At 38.3% G+C, this 20,348-nt stretch overlaps 3 protein-coding genes across 5 annotated transcripts in view; all 3 read left to right on the top strand.

The window, feature by feature from the left end:
- Positions 1–233: 233 nt before the first annotated feature.
- LOC144637698 (ubiquitin-conjugating enzyme E2 U-like) lies at positions 234–11,995 on the top strand. 3 transcript variants are annotated; one of them, XM_078496767.1, is made up of 8 exons: positions 234–621; positions 724–803; positions 2,055–2,139; positions 5,971–6,063; positions 6,825–6,922; positions 7,850–7,976; positions 10,213–10,617; positions 11,132–11,995. In XM_078496767.1, exons 2-8 carry the CDS (start codon positions 735–737, stop codon positions 11,266–11,268), a joined length of 1,014 nt encoding a protein of 337 aa, XP_078352893.1. In that variant the 5' UTR covers positions 234–621; positions 724–734; the 3' UTR covers positions 11,269–11,995. The 3 variants fall into 3 exon arrangements, with proteins under 3 accessions (XP_078352893.1, XP_078352891.1, XP_078352892.1); XM_078496765.1 differs by having other exon boundaries at positions 237–621; positions 11,129–11,993; XM_078496766.1 differs by having other exon boundaries at positions 238–617; positions 11,129–11,993.
- Positions 11,996–13,220: 1,225 nt separating this feature from the next.
- On the top strand, positions 13,221–18,198 carry LOC144639339 (uncharacterized). The gene is made up of 6 exons (XM_078498664.1): positions 13,221–14,098; positions 14,650–14,773; positions 14,997–15,082; positions 15,893–15,991; positions 17,299–17,343; positions 17,461–18,198. The coding sequence occupies exons 1-6, from the start codon at positions 14,021–14,023 to the stop codon at positions 17,608–17,610; spliced, it is 582 nt and encodes a 193-aa protein (XP_078354790.1). The 5' UTR covers positions 13,221–14,020; the 3' UTR covers positions 17,611–18,198.
- A 66-nt stretch (positions 18,199–18,264) lies between these two features.
- The window catches only part of LOC144638454 (uncharacterized), a 9,397-nt gene continuing 7,313 nt past the window's right edge, over positions 18,265–20,348 (top strand). The window contains exon 1 of the mRNA XM_078497651.1: positions 18,265–19,291. Coding sequence (XP_078353777.1) covers positions 19,214–19,291 — 78 coding nt within the window. The 5' untranslated portion in view covers positions 18,265–19,213. The remainder of the gene's footprint in view (positions 19,292–20,348) is intronic.

The raw sequence follows: 20,348 nt of genomic DNA on the forward strand, positions 1-20,348 counted from the left end.
AAAAGCTGAGTTCAGTTTAACTAAAGCAAATTTGCATAAAAGACTAAATTGAAGCCGGGATTTTGTACAATTGAAATACCTGTCGCAGCAATTAACATATTTTTTGCAGTGCTGGTGAAATTATTCTCGGCTGTATTGGGCTCTCATAGATGATTCTGTGCAAACTGTTAAGAACGGTCTTATCTAGAAATCATTTGAAACGATAGAATGAGTTGCCTTGAGATGGGACAATTGTGTGACGGAGGGTTGTAGAGGAGTTTGTAGTAATCAGGACTTAATTTCTATCGGGACCTCGGAAACAATACAGTCACGCAAAACCAGTTTTCTTTCTTTTTTTTGGCTTCCTTTGTTCTCGGCAATTACAAGTAAAATGACAACAGAAGTTTTCGGCTTCCTTAGAAAGCGTCCCGGGTCCTGGGTACTATTGTAAGAAATTGTCGTTGCTATGCAACCGCGCAGAAGAACTCTGGATTCAACATGGCGGACGATGGAACAGAAGTTCATTTATAAATTCTCGTTTCTACAAAGTGTTTGCACTCTTTATAGAGAGTGGAACTCATAAAATCAGCTAAGATGACGGTGCTTTCTTAAAGGACAACTAATACTACTGCCTAGACGTGAGTAAGTTTTCATTTGCTCCTTGCAAGCCTGTCGGAAATGATTTTTGTTCCAGAACCTCAGCTCATTTTCCTAGCACGCGATAACATTTTTGTGTTATTTTAGAGGGGTGAACGATGCATTCAAGGGCTTATATGTTGCTCGAGAAAGAGTGGTTCAAACTCCAAAAGGAAGAACTGCCTTGGGTAAGTTGTGTTGATTATTACAATTGTAAATACATTGATGCAACTGTTATTAAAAAAGCTTAATTCTGTTACGTAAGTAAACTTATATAAAACTGTACACGGACTGTACACTGTACTCTTTTACTCTAGACAGAGCAAAATGCTAAATGTGCAAGACTTAATCCTGGGAACATTGTTAAAGGGGACCCAAAGTTTTCTTAATTAAATAAGTCTAAAAATAACCTGAAGATTAATATGCAGGCTGGGTCTCAGTGGCTATGTACCCATAATATGTTACCCAGGATTGTCCTATACATGTATAACTTCTAATTAGCCAAAGAGGCCAAAACAAAGATGGTTTGCCTACGCTTTTTTGCTCAAGTTGGATTAAATTTAGGGCCTGTTTACATGGAGGGAGGGTGCCCCGGCTAACCGAGTTACCCGGCTAGAAGGGATAAAACCTAGCCCGCCTTTACATGCAGAATTCACAACCCTTCTACCCAAGATGAGACAGCGTCATTGAAGCGTGTCGCGTGGTGGGAAAACCATGTTATTCATGTAGCTCCAAATGATTGAAGAAAAATATGACTTTTTACTGAATAATCAAGGCTTTTGGTCTTCAAACTTATTTTAATTTGATGTACAAGTTCTCAGAAATTTACTGCGTTCATTTTTGACGAAATTCAATCGAAATTCAACAGTATTTGGCCGCCAAATTGAAATTAAATTTGTTGTGTCGTGAATTAGGATAATCATTCCCACGAAAATTTCGAATTTATTAGCTGTTGCTCAAAGAAATATTTCCATTACGGTCTGATAAAACTAATTTTGATCAAATAGCACTGTTTGGGTCCAGAATAGATAGCTCGGGATAGCTCGGGCATAACCGTTTACATGGCTAAAAGCTATCCCACCTAGAAGGGTGCCCCGGGCAAGTAGACCGAGTGCCCTGGCAAGGCGGGTTACCTTTCTAGCATGTAAAGGCTTCAATACATTTTCTTAGGAAACGTATGAAAAGTTGGCTCGCCCAGGGTAGCTCGGTTAGCCAGGTAACTCGGTTAGCCGGGGCACCCGCCTTCCATGTAAACAGGCCCTTACACACATCTATTTTTAGACTGGTTTATTGTACGTATAGTCCAGATTTATGTTCCAGGTATGGCAAACTAATTTGTAAATTAATAAATGAAATTTAAGTTTCAAGCATTGATTACGATTCAGTTAAATGAATAATATTTACAAAGTTGTATATTTACCAGTATTTCAACTTTTCAGGGGATACAGGCTAAACCATTGGATGAGGAGGACATGTTTACTTGGGAAGGCACCATAAAGGGCCCAAAGGACACAATGTGGGAAGGTTGGTTTCATCTCCTTAGAAAGACATACAGCAAATCGAAGATTGAGATTATTAATTCTCCTTACTGTTTTCCTATGGGAGGTGCAATGGCATAATGGTTACTAGTGGACTAGACTCCAGAGGGAGTGGTCTGGGTTCAAGCCCTGGCCATGGCACTGTGCTGTGTTCTTTCAGGGGCAACCATTGAGAATATACATGTAGTTCAAAACCACTTAAAGATAGCACCGTTGAACGTATTTTAGTATTTAAACGGTAGATATAGGCATATTTTTATCCCCTAAATTTTTTTTTATCTGTTCCGATTTCCTAGCTCATGAAAGTCTAGTGATCCGAAAGTTATAGGGATCAAAACTTACCTTTTCTAAAAAATTCCAGCCAGAGAAAGGCTCCCGAAAATTCTAGGTGACCTTTGTAGAGTAAAAATCCGTTAAAAATGAACAATTATTATACCATTTTTTAGTTATTCGAAAATCCTAGGAAAGGCAGGCAAGCAAAAAAATTTACAATGAATGTTCCGAAAATTCTAGATCTCAAATCGTCTTCCGAACAGATATTTTAACGAAATATTCCGTTGGGTGCCCCTGTTCTTTGGCAAGACACTCTACTCTCATACTGCTTTTCTTCACCCAGATGCATAAATGGCAACCAGCAAATTTAATGCTGGGAGGTAACCCTGCGATGGATAAGCATCCCATCCAGCTGGGGGGAGCAAAAATACTTCTAGTAGCTTCATGGTACAGAAACCAGGATCAGCTCCAGCCTGATGGGCCACCAGGCTTGTAATTTTGCAGACTAGTGTTTTCATAAAATTCTGTTAATTTTGCCTCTGAGTATTTGGTGATGCTGTGCAGTTATTGACTCATTAATAATGTTGTACAATAACAAAATTGACCAATGTTTGGACCTGCATGCTTGTTTTCTTATGTATGGTCGCATATTCTTTATATGGGAATCACGTTGTATTGAAGCCAAAAGCGCATAGCAACCCTCGGTCTAGCAACATAGTTGAACATGATCTAGAGTTCAGCGATCGGTGAACCAATTCCAAGATATTTTCAAGTATAAAATAGTTCTTATTAAAAATTTTGTGTTAAGCAAACCTTCATTTATTGAATGGAAACACAGATTTGTTGCCTTGAAGCCAAATTTTCTCGACATAACGCAGTCATCTGATCTTAAGATAAATTACTGAAACCAAACGCGAGTGTTTTTGTTGACATCAAAAAATAAAATGAAGTAAATGTAACAGTTGAGGATTACTTCCAATAAATTTCGACGCTAAAGTTTACGATATTTCTCGAAATTGGCAGTTGTGTTAAGGTCGAATTTACACTGTACTTTTCACGCGAAGTCTTGCACGCGTTTCGAAATGCCGACAATTCGCGCTTTTTAATATCGCCGACGCGAAAAGATTCTCTCAAAAACGCTAAACAAGCAAAGTGATAACCGATTGATTTTTGACTTTTACAGCTTAGAAAAGCTTTCTCTTTTATTGTAAAGTTCCTTACTTTAGGCTGTAATAGCTTTGATAAACTTTTCATTGTACATACCTTTAAACAGACATGCAGCAATTAACGCTAGCGGAGATCGATCGATCGATAAAAATAAAAATTATAACTTTACATGTATACTTGTAAGAGTGAAAACCCTGAAAAGTTGCGTACGAACGAAGTAACTTCGATTTAAAAGATCAAATTTAAGCTTAGAAATACAAGCCATATTCGAGACCATTCGATCAAATTTAAGCTTAGAAATACAAGCCGTATTCGAGACCATTCGAGGGAGAAATGATTCGCTTCACCTTGACTGAACGACAGTTCAAACGTCGCTTCAGCTACATGTGATCTTTGCTTGACGACGCTTGCTCGCTTTGTTTCTACACACTTGTTCATGTGTGCTTGACAATAGGCAATTAAAATCTTGAGAGAAGTTCGAGAAGTATACTTGCAGTTTTTTAGGCTTCTCGCGAGACGAGAGTCTTCTCTTGCGAGAGGGTGACAACTTACTTTTGAGCGGTACTGTAATTGGAGTACGATCATGTGGGTGTCCAGTACGATAACTGAGTTATCCAATTTGGACAACTATTGGACATCTGTAACAATAGACACCTTTGTCATCCATGTGTCAATTACTAGGTGCATTTAAATGGATTTTTTGCTTGGTGTCTCTGCACTGTTTTGTAAAACTGATTGATTAATTTGCTGACATTTTCACTAAAAATAGTTTCTCTTCAGACTTCCTTACCTTAACTTTTTTTATCGAAACCATTTAATGCTAATGGACTCGCACAGCATATGGTTGGCCAATTTCAAAATTACAGTAGGCAAGCTAGATGGTAATTAAATAAGCTCCAGATTATAGTTCTTGCTCATGTACAAGGCTTGAAAAATGTTCTGTCCTGTCCAGGACAGGTACTGAATATACCATGTTATGATGTATGGCAAGTAACGTTCATTGCTGCAACTTACACCACTGGCAAGGGCCCAGGCAAGCCATCTACCAACTAAAATATCATCATTTCAAAATAAAAAATGTGTAATTAGTCTGTATGAATTTTAACTGCCTCGGCAAACAACAATTTGAGAGTTGCTTGCCCTAATGGTAAATTGACTTTTATTTTCAAACCCTGGTGTACCTCCTAACCCTTTAAGCAACATTATCCATATACAAATTCTCCTGACTGATCCCCACTCAAGTTCTTATAAAATCAGTTGGGAGCATTTGTAAAAAACATTAAAGCAATTTCCTTTTGGTGATCATTAATTTTTAGTGCAGAATGCACTATTGTGATGGTTTGTTGGGACTGTCATCCGCTAAACCCCTAAACCTCTAACCCGCAAAGGCGCTATGGTGTAAACTTTAATAGTCAATTAATTAATTAATATCAATTAATTAATTATTTCTGTGAAGGGGGTAGGGGGTGGGGAGCACCTGACCGTACCCCCAGGTAAAACCTGGAGCATATCTACGTTAGTTTCATATGAAGATCTCAAATATATATTTGTTTCAGAAAACCCTTTGCTCTCCTTGTGGTACTTCTCTTTCATAGGGCAAAGTACTTTGCGCCAAACGCATGCACAGTTTAGTCACATTTTTTTTCTGGAACTCTCATGAACGCTGCTTGTATTGCGTGTTTGCGGTAGGATTCCTGCAGACTCTGTGGCACCAAGTGAAAACCGCAAATTAATTAAATTAGATTTTGAGACTTTGGCAGCGCTTTCGTTATTAGGAATTGCAAAAACTTGCACTGGAACTTTGGGCTTGAAACTCCTGATAACCAGGAAACAAATACCCTAGCTGTACTGCGTTTTGAAAAACCTCTTGAAAGAGATGTTTTTTTTTATTAGATTTGTTCCTTACTTCTTGAGAAACGTCTTTCGTGCAGTTTAAACCGTAAATTAATTAAATTAATATTGTTAAATGGAATATTTGGCTTTATTAAAGAAAGACAAACAAACGCTATCGATGTTGCCGTGAAACAAAACAAAAACGAACAAATGTATCACGTTACGGTATTTTCAAGGAAAACTAAAGTATCTTCATTGGTACAAACGCACAAAAGTGTTGTGTTACGTTTGCAAAGATTAGCGTAAGAAAAAATAGGGAAGGAATACAAGTGGTGTTTCAACGTCGTTAAATAAAGCAAAAAAAAACGCGAACATAAAACAAGATACATGTACTTTCAATTGTCGACTCCATTGCATTCTGCACTGTCCTTTGAGTCTCTGAGTTATTAATTCTCATAACCTTTTCTCTTGATAAAGTACTGGAATTGTAAGGAGAAATTTGATGTTGGTCTGACTCTTGGTATAACTACTTTCTTTGCATCAGGTGGTGTTTTCAAGCTGTACCTTCAGTTTAGCGAGTATTACAATGGTCGACCACCAAAAATATTCTTCCACACAATCCCCTTCCATCCAAATGGTGAGGTCTTTATTAATTTCTCATTAAATCCATAAGTAATTTTATTTATTTGGTTTGTGTTTTCGCAAATGCTTGTTGCATGCATGCAGAGTCAATAGAAAATTCAACTTTTCTACACTGTTTTTTTTTTTTAATTTATTTATTGCAACACAAAGAACACTACTTACAACACAAATACATACACTACTTACAATCCTACTTACAATACTTATTACATTGTTTCTTCACTACTTTTGTAAACATTTCTTTTGAAATAGTAACATCACAATATCACGCATTACAATGCCTACTTTAACAAATAACATTCTTACAAAGGTTAAGGTTACAGTGTACTTACAAAATTCAGTTTTTACTAATACAATTAGATCTTAATACTAACTGTGTATATTTTAATTGTCTATTATTTATTCTTCTAGTAGTACTATATAAATATTATGCTTAATAATACAGTTCTAATTATCTAAACTTTTCTACAGTGTTGAAGGTGCATTGATATGCGACCTATTTGGTTAGCGTACTGATAGGGGTGGCAATTATGACCAAAAAATCTGTGCCTGTCGCAGAATTTTAGTCGGATTTTATAGGTCTTACTGTCTCAAGCTTAATCATGATGTGGTCTTGGAGTCTCAACTCTTTTGCAAAGCTAGAAAAGTCTTGTCTTGCAAAAGTTTCGAATTTGCCATCTTTTGGTAGAGAGCTCAGTTTTGATTTTTTGTGGAAACATTAATTTATTTTCTTTTTTGTCCTGTTCTGTTTATCAGTTGATCCAGACACAGGGCAAGTCTGTGCTGACTTTCTGGATGATTTGAGTTGCTGGAAAGAGTTTTATCCAATTTCATACATGCTCCTTAGCGTTCAGGTAAATACATGTATAACACTGGTATGGTTTGTAAAATAAGGCTTGTCACTAGTCTACAAATGGGAGGCACGGTCAGACCTAATAGTGTGCTGGACTCTGGATCGAGTGGCCGAGGTTCAAGCCCTAGCCAGGGTTATTGTGTTGTGTTCTTGAGCAAGACACTTTACTCTCATAGTGCCTCTCTTCACCCAGGTGTATAAATGGGTTCCAGCAAAACCATGTGATGGACTAGCATCCCATCCAGGGGGAGGTCCTTGTTGCTAGTCGCTAAACTCCGGCCTGATGGGCCACTAGGCTCAAACACAGACTTTCCCTTTTGCTCACTACATGTTAATTCTACAAACTCTCTTTTCCTGCAAGATTAACCTTGTTTGCTCCTTTTTTCATTGTTTACACCTTTGCTTTTAAATGCAACCAGTGATTCAATTCACACTATTTTTTTTTTTTTGGAGAGAGAGCAGGAGAGACTACTTACAGTCCAAGTTGCCGTGCAATGTGGAGGGAGACTGGGCAGTCTGAACCTCCCACCTCCTGTGCCTTTTATTCCTGCTTCCTGTTTCATTTCGCCCGCCTCTCGTCCCTTTCTGTAGCTCTTCTCTTCGCTTTGTCCCATATCTATTGCAAAATATAACAAAATGTTGCGAAATTGTACTCGTTTTCTCTCGGTTCTTGACATGGGGGGGCCCCCCCCTTAAGAATCCCACTTCCCGCCCCTTTTTTCCCGGGCTCCCACCCCCCTGTCCCCCTCCACTGTAGTGGCAATCAACATCAAATTTTCCCCTAAAAGTGTGAATACATTATCAAAAAGAATAGATGATAAGAATAAACTTTAAGAAAATAGTCAATCAAAATAATTGTGTATTGGGCTGGCAGTTTGTTCACCTATCAGTGTTCTCTGTTCAACTTTCTTGTTCATGTTTTTGCTAGATGTTGCTCCCAAATCCAGTTATTGAGAATGCTGTGAATCCCAGTGCTGCCAGAATTTTTGCATCCTCACCAAGTGGCTTCAGACAGACTGTGTTGGATTGTGTTCTTGCCAGTAAGAGGGTGGAAGGTGAGCTTTATAGATTGGTTTGGAATACAAAGCATACATATCATGGTTTGCTGCACCTGTATTGGTCCAGTATTGTTACATTATTTCTCTACTCTATTTCTCTACTCTTCAGCAATGATTGTTTTTAATTAAAACAATCATTGCCTTGGTTCAGTACTGTCATGTTAAGTTTAGTTATTGGTTTAATAGTGTACAATTGTACTGAAAATGTTGTTGCGTGTGTCAAATGTTACGTGTATAAAGCATTCGCATACAAACTTTTTCATGTTTCCAAATATGGTACTTAGCAAAACTGAATCTTCAAACGCTGTGAGCGCACGTTACACGTTTCAACCCCTTATGGGTTTTTCATTGTACATGTACATGTACATGGTTATGTTACCGAATTAGCTGTAATGAGAATTGCTACAGTATTGGTTCACAAGTGTACAACATTGGTCCAGAATTTCTTTCATATTGTGTAGCTACTGTTCAAACGCTATTGTTAGCCCTTCATGGGAACACAATGTGCTTTCCTTTCCCTACCTTAGAGACATCTACATGTATGGTTCGACCCGAAACACATCCATACCAACGATGTTAACGATGTTAACCTACAGAGCTCTGATTCGGAGTTTTTGATTGGTTGTTACTTGCAAATGAAAATTCAAAAGCGAACAACAACCAATCATAGACAAGTATCTTTTATGCACAAATATCAATGAAACACAGAAGATAAAAATGCCAACCTAGAAAAATTGAAATCCGGGAGATCGTTGATTTTGCGTTATGGTACCTCTTTCCGACCCCCGAAAGGAGTAAAAAATTAGAGCCCCACCGATTAAAACTAAAAAACGCGTCAAATATCTAAATAACTTCCCTCTGAAATCTCCAAAATCTAACAAAATTGATTGTGAAAACACGTATTTTAAGCACTTTCCCTTGAATCTGGGTGTTTTGGTATACCGGGAGATTCGGTCTGTATCTGGGAGAGATGGTATACAGTAGATGATTTCCCTTGGTGAGGCTCAAACCCACGACTTCCTGCAAATTCCATTACTGGCAAGGGGCCAATCTGCACCACTTGTAAGGTTCTTCCGCTAAGTTGGACATGAGTTGGACAAAAGACAAAAAACAGAAACAATTCCCCTAGCCCCTCAATAACAATATGGGGTTCAGGATAACAAGAATGAATGGAAATAGAGCTTTTAAAGTGGTGATACAGGTTAACTGTGGGGGAATTTGCACCATTTGCAGGTTCTTCCGCATTGGCTAAGTAACACAATTGCTTGTTTTCACTGTCACGCAAGTAACGATACTGTCGCGCGCTGCAAAAAAAAAAAAATCCAGATCTTTTGAGTAAAAAAAATCAAGAATATTACAGGTTGTAGAAAATTACTAGATAGTCTACGTGTGCAAGTCTCAGGTCTGTACGGTATTCCGTACTCGAGTCATCTGTTAAAATGTTTCACGAAATTTTAGAGAGCACAGTATGGAAATTCCATGCTGGAGTCCGTGTGAAGGGGCACCAAGATGGCCGCCGGAAATGAATAGACCTTTAACAAAAACAATGCGCCTAGCCCTAATAACAATAGGTGTGCAGGATAACAAGAATGAATGAAAATAAAGCTTTTAATGTAATGGTAAAGGTTAACTGTGGGGCGATTTCATCATTTGCAGGTTCTTCCACGCGCATTGCCCAAATGCTAGCGCCTGCCGGATGAACATTTTTTTGCAAACACTTTCTTATTCTTCATGTGTATATATAAATTGCATTATCCAAAACTACAATGTTAGACAAAAGTAGTTGACATATTGACTTCGCTTTGCAGTTTTTATTACAAATTTACAACTAGTTTTTGAACTTCATGACTGTCTGCTAAAATACCCCCCCCCCCACCATCCAATGTTGTATGATTGTAGCAAAGGTCTCCCAAACATTTGCAAAGGGAATTGCGGGGGAATTTAGTGTAACCACCACGAGAATGAACTGTAAACACAACTTTATATAAACTTTAACTGTAAACGAGGAAATGCTGACAAGAAGAAAGAAGACTCCCGTTCGCTCGACTGCCACTCGCTCCATGTGCTCAGACACGTGACCAATGTTTATCAGTCCCATAATTCCACTACACATTGATACGGGAAGGGGCGGGGGCTAGAAAACTGTGGCGACAGAGTGAAATTAGACCAAATTACAATAAAAAAAGGCCTAAAAAATTTGATAATGTGTCAACACTTTTGTCGCTTTTTGTAGCTGGTCTTAAACCCCACACAGCCGAGGACGTCGACTTGACTCGAATCTCACCAAAAGACCAAGGGCCAACAGGAAGAATTCTTGACGATAAAAAGAAGACTGTTAAAGTTGGAAAACTGTCATTTGATGATTACCATGCGATGTGGAGTGGAATAGCCACAACAAAACCAGTCCCGGATTCAAGCAATCCATTGAGTGAAGTGCTTAAAGCTGATTCTAAATTACAAGCCACACACTTTGGTCTTCCACAGCAAGAGCTACAGGAAGAGATTCACAAACAACTTACAGAGCATAATTCTATTATGTACGGCAAGTTTGACACTGGAAGGGCGGGACAGGATCTAGCAGAGCTGAAGTCAACAAAGATTCAGTTGCTAAAACAGATTTATCTTCCTAAACAACAAGGTGACCGAGGGCTTCTTTTTGTTTTGTGAGGCATTTTTACTGATAGTATAAAAACAACAACAACAACAAACGAGAACCACAACATAGGCCTTATGCAAAAATGGTTTTTATTCATTTCTCTTGTTTGGTCACGTTTCTGAAAACGCTTATGGTGGAACATGCTACAACTAGAAGTTTTAGTGTTTCTTGAAATAGCGACCCCGGCCTGCCTAGCCTCGTTTTCATGTTTTTGGCCACATTAATGCCCCTGTAACTTAGTACCCATTAGATAAAACTATAGCCTTGAAACTTCATACACTGATTACTAAGGTAATTTAATTTTGTTGACAAATAATTATTTGGGAGCCGAAAATTAACGGAAGCCATATTTGCATTGGGACTATAAACAATAACACCAACAAAAGACGCATAATTGACTTAAAGAAGGTCTCAATTCTATAATCCCTTGTGTATTTTATTATGTTAATTAATACTTGACTTCTTTCTCCTTTTGTATTTCTTGGCAATTTAGCAGGCGTGTCGAGCACGGACTCTCAAACGCCAAGAACGGTCACCAATGCTCCTACGCCGTCAATTACAACCGCTAGGGACCTGGAACCTCATGATCAGGAAGTCGAGGAGTTATTAGCGTGGACTAATACGTTACCTTAGTAACAGTGGTCATCACCATGGAAACATGCCTTTATTTTTGTCAAGGGCATGCACAATGCACGTCAAAAGCACAACACTTGATACAAGCTGTTACCAAGAGTGACGCGAAGTGGAAGCCGCGTCATGATTGGCGCCAAACTGACACGAACAAATGCTGATCAGTGATTGGTCAAAATATGAAAATTTGTCACGTGTAAAAAATGTGTGAATGGGGCTACTTCACTAAGTGGTAGTTGTTGAAAACTCACGGTTATTTATTTTTTTATAAATTTGTCGTTGTTAATGCCATTCAATCTACCCAATCTAAACCATCCTTGTTCCTCTCTGGTTTATTACTACTTCTTTAGTTTTTTTCCTTTGTAAACTGTTAGCTTAAAGTTTTCTTCGATTCGAAGGTTTTTTTGAACATCACACAAAATGACTGACAGACAGTTACACAACATGTCAAAGCTCTAACTTACACGAAATTCTTTTGAAAAGACTCCTGTTATGACACGAGTTGGCTTGCACCGACTATTGCCTCAAATCTATAAAATGTTTGTATGCGCCGGAAAGCACCGAATAATCACGAACTGTGGTACTGCTTCTATAATCGTCTCTTGGAGAGCTTTATCCAGGCCTTAGCCACATATCGACCTTGTTATAGGCGTGAATTCCGTAACCATTGTATGTCTAAAACCAATCTTGCTCTCCGACTTAAATTTGTATAAAGTTGTAACAATTTGTAATAAATCACTTACAGTGCTTATACTCCTTAAAATTTCACAAAACCAGAATGGAATGACATTCATATCTTGTTTGTGAAGAGGGCACTGAATGAAGTAATATGTGAATATTGCTGTTGCAATGTGAGAATTCTTACATTAATTTTGTTTTAATGTCATACAGAGAAAAAAGAAAGAGAGAAATAAATCACAGAGTTGTGATGCAGTTTAAACGGTATCCTGTTTGGCCCAGTTGCACTTGTCGACATATCGATCGAAATAAATAAATTAAACATATACTGTACTTGGGCCAAGTATCCAAGTATTATGTCCACCGAACATAAAGGGCCAACTCGTAAACGACCGCTCCCATGTGGCTTTAATAGCTCAGTGGTCAAGCATTGCACTGGGTTCGAATTCCGCTCAGTTCTTCAGTTTTTTTTTCAATGGTATGGCTGCATTCGCATTTACCATAATTATATATCGATCGAACGTTTCCTAAAATCTATTGTTATTTTCTAACAATTATTTTCTTTCTGCTTTAAGAAATTGAGCTGAAAATAATATCATCCAACGAGTAACCATGCTCTATGCTTATAACGACTGAATATACTCTCGTTTTGGGACCCATCGTTAGTGTGGGACTCGTTAGACTTTCATCCTCGCCGGAAGTCTCAAAGTTTCTACTTTTCTTGCCATTTTTTGTGATCTTCGTTTTCTTACTGGGGGGTCGAAAGGGTCGGTTTTCTTCTCTCTACTTTTGTTTCACCCACCCAGACCTGTTAGCCTGCAGAACAGGCGGATTATGTTCGCTCCGTTTGCCATCCTTACTGATCACGTGTCGATTGTGACGTCATATAGTGAATTAACAAAATATCTGAAAAACTCCAAAGTTGATTTGAGAAAAAAATATATATAAAAGTCCAAAAGCTGTAAAGAACTTTGGACTAAACTCGTTATGAAAACTAGCATCTCAACAAAACAGAAAATTTAAAAACACCAAATTTCAGTAAAAACAGCCTTTGAAAACATGTCACGTGACCAAGCAACTGCGACACCTAAATGTTCCCCAATAGTTTTTCGGAAAAGTCACAAAGTTTGGCCATTAATTATTGCTTCAAATTTTTTAAAGATACCCCCGGGCTTAATAGGGTTAAGGAGATCCCTCTGGCGGTGTCCGGCGATATTTTTAGCATCTCAACAAAACAGAAAATTTAAAAACACCAAATTTCAGTAAAAACAGCCTTTGAAAACATGTCACGTGACCAAGCAACTGCGACACCTAAATGTTCCCCAATAGTTTTTCGGAAAAGTCACAAAGTTTGGCCATTAATTATTGCTTCAATTTTTTTAAAGATACCCCCGGGCTTAATAGGGTTAAGGAGATCCCTCTGGCGGTGTCCGGCGATATTTTTTCAGTCCAAGCATAAGATAAATAAAGGGTTAGTAATAAAAGACAAGCAAAAACTAATGAAAAAAATTGAGCAACGTTTCATGTAAATTGAAATCTTGAAAGTTGTCAAAAATTATTAATTTTGAAAACCTCCAGGTGGTTTGGTGCATATTGAGCCATTGTAAGTTACACATGCCAAATATTTTAAAAACACAGGGTGCGGATTCGGTATTTAAGATATAGAATTCAGTAAGCGACAGTTACTACAAATATATAGCCGTTATATTTTTCTTCCTAACATGAGAAAAATTTAAACTAACTAAAAGTACTTCTTGAAAACAAAATTAAAGCAAAATAAGCAATGCAATTGGGAACGTAAAAAGCGAAAACAAGTCCTTTGCTCTGATTTGCTACCGTTAAGTCACGTGTAGAGTACCGAGGTCTTTACTGAAAGTGGCTTCTGATCTTGTGTATATTATATTTGGTTTTTTGTGACAATGTGTTTCCGGGTTATCATCATATTACAGCTGCTTCAGAATTGCTTACAAGTAGCTCCGGGCGGGAAAAAAACTGAACGCTGTTTGTTTGTTGCGCCGTATTGCACAAAAACCGTCACTTTTTAGAACCATCAGGCGGTTGCTACAACGCGAAAACTATGGCTGTTTTGATTCGAACCTGGTGCTGCAGTTCTGCTTTGCAAACGGGAATTTTTCATATATGCCTTTTAGGCCTGGTGAGTTCAAGTCAGCGCTTTATGTAATTTATTATCTTTGCTTACATTTGTCCTATTAGCTGATTTACCTTATGCTTTCTGCAGTGTTTCAGGCGATTGTCGCGCTAGCCCCTTGACTCCCGGGAAAGGGCGAAAAATGTAACACTTTGGTGGCAGTGATACAAGTTCGTGTGCATAATCCCTTTTAAAATCCGCACAAAAAAGTAAACTTTCCTGAGTTGTGCTCATATTATTAAAAACAAACAGAAATATTTATTCTTGCCTTAATTTATAAGTGTCACCTGATATTAAGCTATTTCTGAGGGACCTGCTTATTACGTACCCGCGAGTAAGTCCCATGGACCTGAAATGCAAAAGCGCTAATATGGCTCTGCCTCTGAAGCATGTATTTGCTATTGAAATCTCCTATCCTTATTGGGTGGACCCCACTAGATGGCCAGTCTAGATCACAACCCGTTTAAAAACAACCATTTTGTAAAAGCAACAACGTGAAAATCCGGCATTCCTATTAATTTCGAGAAAACGAAGCTAACGTTCATTTTGTCTAACAGTTGTGGTCGGGTTATGCAATTTATTACAATATTCAAGCGTACAAAACCCTTACTGAGCTCAAGACCAAGAAGAATTCAAACCTACTTGAAGAAGCTTTACCAGTAGATTACAAGTATTTAAACGGTATGTCTGCTTGTTAATTTTTTTTTTATTTGTAGAAAACGTCTGACAAAATCTGTAAAACAGTTTTGAAGTAAAAAAAAGTATTAGTTTTGAGGTAATCGTTCGATATTTGCCTACCTTTTGTTGGGCCCGAAGGGATCACCTTCGGGTCTATTTAAGGTAGCAATGTTCCTTGCATGTCGCAATAACTAAAGGAAATTTCGTTTTGTTCTCTTCTCTAAAGTTGTTACCAAGTTGAACTGCGTTGGTATTGCTTTTGGGGCAATCTCGTTTTTGGCAAATTTATCATTGCTGGGGTCTTACGGCACGGTAAGTTTACATGCTGATTTGCTGATCAATGTGTTGCGAGTGTGCTCTTGGGCAAGACCCTTTACTCTCACAGTACCTGACTATCCAACCTGCTTTAGAAATGGCTACCGGCAAATTAAATACAGTCGAAGCTCTCTTAACGGACACTCTCGTAAGCGGACAGCTCTACTTACGGCCGCCTTGTTTGAAACCCCATTTTAAGTCCCATACAAACTCTGTATTTTTACATTCTCGTAAGCGGACATTCCCGTAAGCGGCCGCGGACACTTTCAGAGATTACGACTTAGACTTTTTCTTTGTTTCTTAGCTCCCGTAAGCGGACACCTCAAAAAAAACTCCTATAAACAACCTCTGTATCTTGTTTTTATCAATCAACTTCAAATCACCGTTCGTCACAATGATTATACAGTAATTACAGTACCATATTTCAGTGTTCGTTTTATCGTCATCCACGTCCGTCCGGTTACTGTTGGCTGGGCAAGCTCCCGTAAGCGGCCATCTATCCCCTTCACCTCTAGTGGCCGCTTACGAGAACCATTCTCATAAGCGGCCAGCTCCAGTTACGGACACTTTTTTCGCGTCCCGAGGGTGTCCGCTTACGAGAGCTTCGACTGTACTGAGGTTGAAAATGCGATTGTCTAGCAACCCATCCAGGGAAGAGGTGGAAATACTCCAAGTAACTTCATGCTGCTGAAACTGGGATAAGTTTTGGCTGGCACAAGGCTCGAGCACAAACTTTACCTCGCTCAGTAATTTGCATTTACCCCCATTTGCTTCTTCACTCTCTCATTCATTGACATTTTATTTCAGTGGAGCAGAAAACTGGCGTACCCTTGGGTCATCTGGGAAATTTTTATGGTTCTTTATACCTTCGGGGTGACGATCTTTCAAATGATTATCTGGAATGGGGTAAGATGTTTCTACATGTAAGATGTTTCTACAAAATAATGAATATATGGCTGACTCAAAGTTCTAACACTAACAGCATTAAAAAGAATATAAAACTGTTACAAAAAGACTCGAAAAGGAAATCCAATAATCTTGCGCTGTACCAAGCTGGACGCTCTAGCAGCTCTCGTAAGCTTGTAATTCTACTGGTCCTCTAGTGTAGAAGTTACAAGTGTTTTGACAGCTAGGCGCATTGTTCCTGTTGTTTGTTCTATTGTAATCTTTTCTCCAATAGCGGATCCGGAGCAGCTCTCGCAAGCTTGTAATTCTACAGGTCCTCTAGTGCAGCAAATGCTATTGTTGTGGGGGCTTGGCGCATTGTTCCTGATGTTTGTTCTATTGTAATCTTTTCTCCAATAGCGGAGCAGCTCTCGTAAGCTTGTAATTCTACAGGTCCTCTAGTGCAGCAAATGCTATTGTTGTGGGGGCTTGGCGCATTGTTCCTGATGTTTGTTCTATTGTAATCTTTTCTCCAATAGCGGAGCAGTTCTTGTAAGCTTGTAATTCTACAGGTCCTCTAGTGCAGCAAATGCTATTGTTGTGGGGGTTTGGCGCATTGTTCCTGATGTTTGTTCTATTGTTCTCTTGAAGTGTAGCGAGCCATTCATGTAAGACCTTGTAAGAACTGCTACCCTGATCTAAAGATCAGAAAGAAAAAAACAAAACATTTCATGTGATATTACAGTAGAATCCCGGTAACTCGAACTATGAAGTGAAATGAAAAACCGTTCGAGTTAGCGGGGTTTCAAGTTATCGGGGTAGATTGAATGTAATTTGCCAAGTTAATAATTGATAGTTTACTGATTTTACAGCACTTCAGTATACAGTACAGTGCAAATTAAACTTATCTCATCAGAAACTCTAACACGAACATAAATTCTTAGGATAAGAGTGGAAAAGGCTGTAAAATACGTGATCTGTTTTGTTGCTCTAATAAATGGGCAACCGTGGTGAGTTGCAAGAACCGGGATTCGAGTTATCGGGGTAAATTTGACCCAAAGTTTGATCAAGGGAAACGAAATTTAGTTCGAGTTAGCGGGGTTTTCGAGTTATCCGAGTTCGAGTTAACCGAGAAAAAATGACTGCAAAGTGAGTTCAAATCCAAGGGAAATGGAAGTGTGTTCGAGTTAGCGGGATTGTTCGAGTTATCCGAGTTCGAGTTACCGGGGTTCTACTGTAGATCTAAATGCTGAAAACAAATACAAAATTTCTAACAAGATTAGCTGTACAAGATCGCGGGTTAACTATAAATACTGTTTTGTTTGCAGTTCGCGTTTATCTTCGTGGTGAATATTTTAGGATGGATCTTATCGGTGAGTTTTCTACGCTTTTCCAAACGTTCCCTTCATCTTGTCCTAGTTTCCACCCGTGCTATTTATTTGGGTTGATGCGATCAAATAATTCCTTGCTATTTGGTATTAATTTTTCAGATCTACTTTATCCTTGTGGTTTATTCGTATATCGAAATCCTTCGTGACGATCCCTCAGCATTTGACACTTACACAGGAGTTTCATCGTGTATCACACATATGGTGATGAACAATGGGAGAAATTTTATAATTAGGCAGCAAAGAATTTAGCCATGAACTTCGACTCAAAGGCCGAATGTAACTTTGAATCCCCCTCCCATGGCGGGGGCGCCATTGCATTTTGGCGCAAAAGAGCGGGAAAACAGGGAATGCGAGAGTAGATGGTTTGGAAGCGAAAACATCTCAACTCCAGCAGTCCCACAGTTCTAAGCGCAACCTAGACAGGTCATCACTAAAGTGATTTTAAGCTTTTAATTGAGTGTCGTAGCAAACATCAGATAAATCACTCTAGCAAATCACAAAATACGAAGAAAATACACGTAGCCAGCGCGAAGCGCAAGAAAACGCGATAAAGCAATTGACGATTGGTTTTGGTTTGAGAAAGTTTTTTTTGCAAGAAAAAGCTTTATTGGTGTTAGAGCTTACAGTACAAGGAAACAATAAAAACTAACCGGAAGAAAGAAAAAAATAAGAAATTATACAGGTATTTACATGCGTTACAATTTGTTTTACATACAGTGCATACATTTATCGTTAAACTTAATTATACAAGGATACAAAGAAAACGTAGAAATAGTAGTATTGAAAAAAAGGATAACGTACACGCAGTTTGTTATTTTGGATCGTAATTTCTCTTTGTATATTTTAATATACAAAAAGAAAGACTTAAAAGTCTTTCTTTTAAGAGTGACAGAAAACTTTCGAAGAATAGTTTTTCATCGTGTAAGCATTTACAGAATATAGAGTATTTCGCGATGCGAAGCGTGTAGTTTAAAGAGTACGAGTGCGTCTTTTTGTCAAGAATTCCATATAAAATCATACTGTTTGATAATGTGATCTTTTCTTTAGTTTTGCTGGACCACCAGTTTTGAAATAAATTTCAAAAAAATAAAGTTGAAGAGCAGTGTAAGAACATGTGATCTCGGGCTGTAGTTCGATTTTGACTTTACAGATATAAGATCAGAAAAGTATTTAGGGGCCAGTCCATGAATCGCTTTAAAAGTAATAAAAAATAATCTTAACTTGATAGGTAGCCAGTGTAGTTTTAATAAAAAGGGAGTTGTGTGGCAGAACTTGGGTGCGTGAAAAACTAGTCTAGCCGCGGCATTTTGCGCTCGTATCAAAGAAATAAAGGAAGTATCACTTACTCCTTGGTAAAAAAATCTCAGTCGAACGCAAAATTTTAATAAGTAGAATGAAAATTTGCTGCTCTAATGGGCTAGAATGATGGACTTGCTCTTGGACGACAGATACTACCGCTAAACACATGATCTGATTGGCTCAGTAGCGAAATGCACGAGGTCTAAAAATGTAATGCATATTTTTGGACTTCGCGCAAAACCCAGACAACATTAGCGTGTATGAGAGAAATAAAGGTAATATATGCGAAGTTTTCGTTTCATAAAAGTATTTTACTCTCCTCATTTCGCTCAATATGAAGAAAGCTTTGAATCATCCGCCATTCCGGTTTGTTTGAGAGTCTTGTTTGCGTGTTCAGTTGACGTCACTCGCGCGCTTCGCTATTATATATATTGGTTGCTTACTGCTTTCACAATGGACAGCTGGTGAATAACATTAGTAAACTTGCTTGCTCATCCGAAAACAAGTCACGATCACTTCGATGGCCAGGCGATAACTTTGACGCAGAGTTACAATGGCAGTTGTAGTCCGAACATGTTGCTGTGGCTGTGATTTGCGATTTGGAGTTCTGCTCATCGGTATCTTCTACCTGGTGAGTGACTTCATTGCATCAAGTTGTTTATTTTATTTTGTACTGTTTACCAATTCGTGTCTTAGCCTGAGTATTAATATTCCTATCAAACAATTATTTTCATCAAACTGATGTTTGCTTGTTGGAGTTAAATGAAAACCGCCGCCGGTTAGCTCTTGTGACGCCCAGGGGCACCCAACGAGAAAATTTTACTACAAGTGTCGGAACACCGTTTCTACGTTACAAGTTTCCTTTTTGTGCGATTTAAAGGCTTATTTTGAAATGCTTAGAAACATGTATCTGTTCGTGCTGAGAAACATGTATCTGTTCGGATACGCTAGCTGAACTTCCAAACTTCAGAAATCGTAGGGAACGAAATATTATTACCCAAATTTACGAGCCTTCTTGAAAATCGTAGCTGGCCTTTTGTCTTACCCAAAACGACATTTTATTTTCTTTCAAAAAAACAACAGGCATTACTTTCCCAGTATCACGAAATGAGCTTAAAAAATATCCAGTTTTTCATCACACTTTAATCCGAAAATCGTAGGCAATTTAAAAAGTCTTCCGAACAGTTATTCACCGAAATGGTAAGTTGGGTTCCCATGAAAGAAACGTTACTTTGCAAGTATTTCGTTAGAAGGCCGTCGTTCGGCTTAATGAAAACTGTCGTTTAAAGATACTGCAGAGGAAATGTGGCAAGCTTCGCAATTCATGCGTATAAAACTTTGAAATGCGAGCATAGACAAAACAGTTGAATATCAAACGATGAAGTTTCAAAGTTGTGCACGACTGAATTGTTATTTTTTGGTCAGAGCTGCTTATTACAGGTCCGGACTAATTGATGTTAACCCTAATAAAGCCCTTTTCTTATCTTATCCTTCTTAATACATTCTGGTTAAAGCTTGGCATGTATATTTGTTACTGTATATTGATATATAATTATTCAAATTATGGTTTCAATCCTCGAAACAGGAATAATATTTGTTTTTAAAAACCTTAACCCAGCACCTTTATCAACTTTTGATGTCTTTCCACCCTTGGTTTGTAACTGTTTTATGCTATTTTAGTGCTATTT

The sequence above is a fragment of the Oculina patagonica genome, chromosome 14 (genome assembly GCF_052425735.1).
Source record: "Oculina patagonica isolate OP01 chromosome 14, crgOcupat, whole genome shotgun sequence".
Classification (NCBI taxonomy): Eukaryota; Metazoa; Cnidaria; class Anthozoa; order Scleractinia; family Oculinidae; genus Oculina; species Oculina patagonica.

Bases quoted from the DNA above. Each gene is read 5' to 3' on its own strand.
- LOC144639339 (XM_078498664.1), top strand. From the start codon at position 14,021: ATGGCTGTTTTGATTCGAACCTGGTGCTGCAGTTCTGCTTTGCAAACG. The intron at 15,083-15,892 runs GTAAGTTTACAT...ATTTTATTTCAG, and splicing joins TGCTGGGGTCTTACGGCACG to TGGAGCAGAAAACTGGCGTA. The intron at 17,344-17,460 runs GTGAGTTTTCTA...TTAATTTTTCAG, and splicing joins TTTTAGGATGGATCTTATCG to ATCTACTTTATCCTTGTGGT.
- LOC144637698 (XM_078496765.1), top strand. From the start codon at position 735: ATGCATTCAAGGGCTTATATGTTGCTCGAGAAAGAGTGGTTCAAACTC. The intron at 2,140-5,970 runs GTTGGTTTCATC...TCTTTGCATCAG, and splicing joins AAAGGACACAATGTGGGAAG to GTGGTGTTTTCAAGCTGTAC. The intron at 7,977-10,212 runs GTGAGCTTTATA...CGCTTTTTGTAG, and splicing joins TGCCAGTAAGAGGGTGGAAG to CTGGTCTTAAACCCCACACA.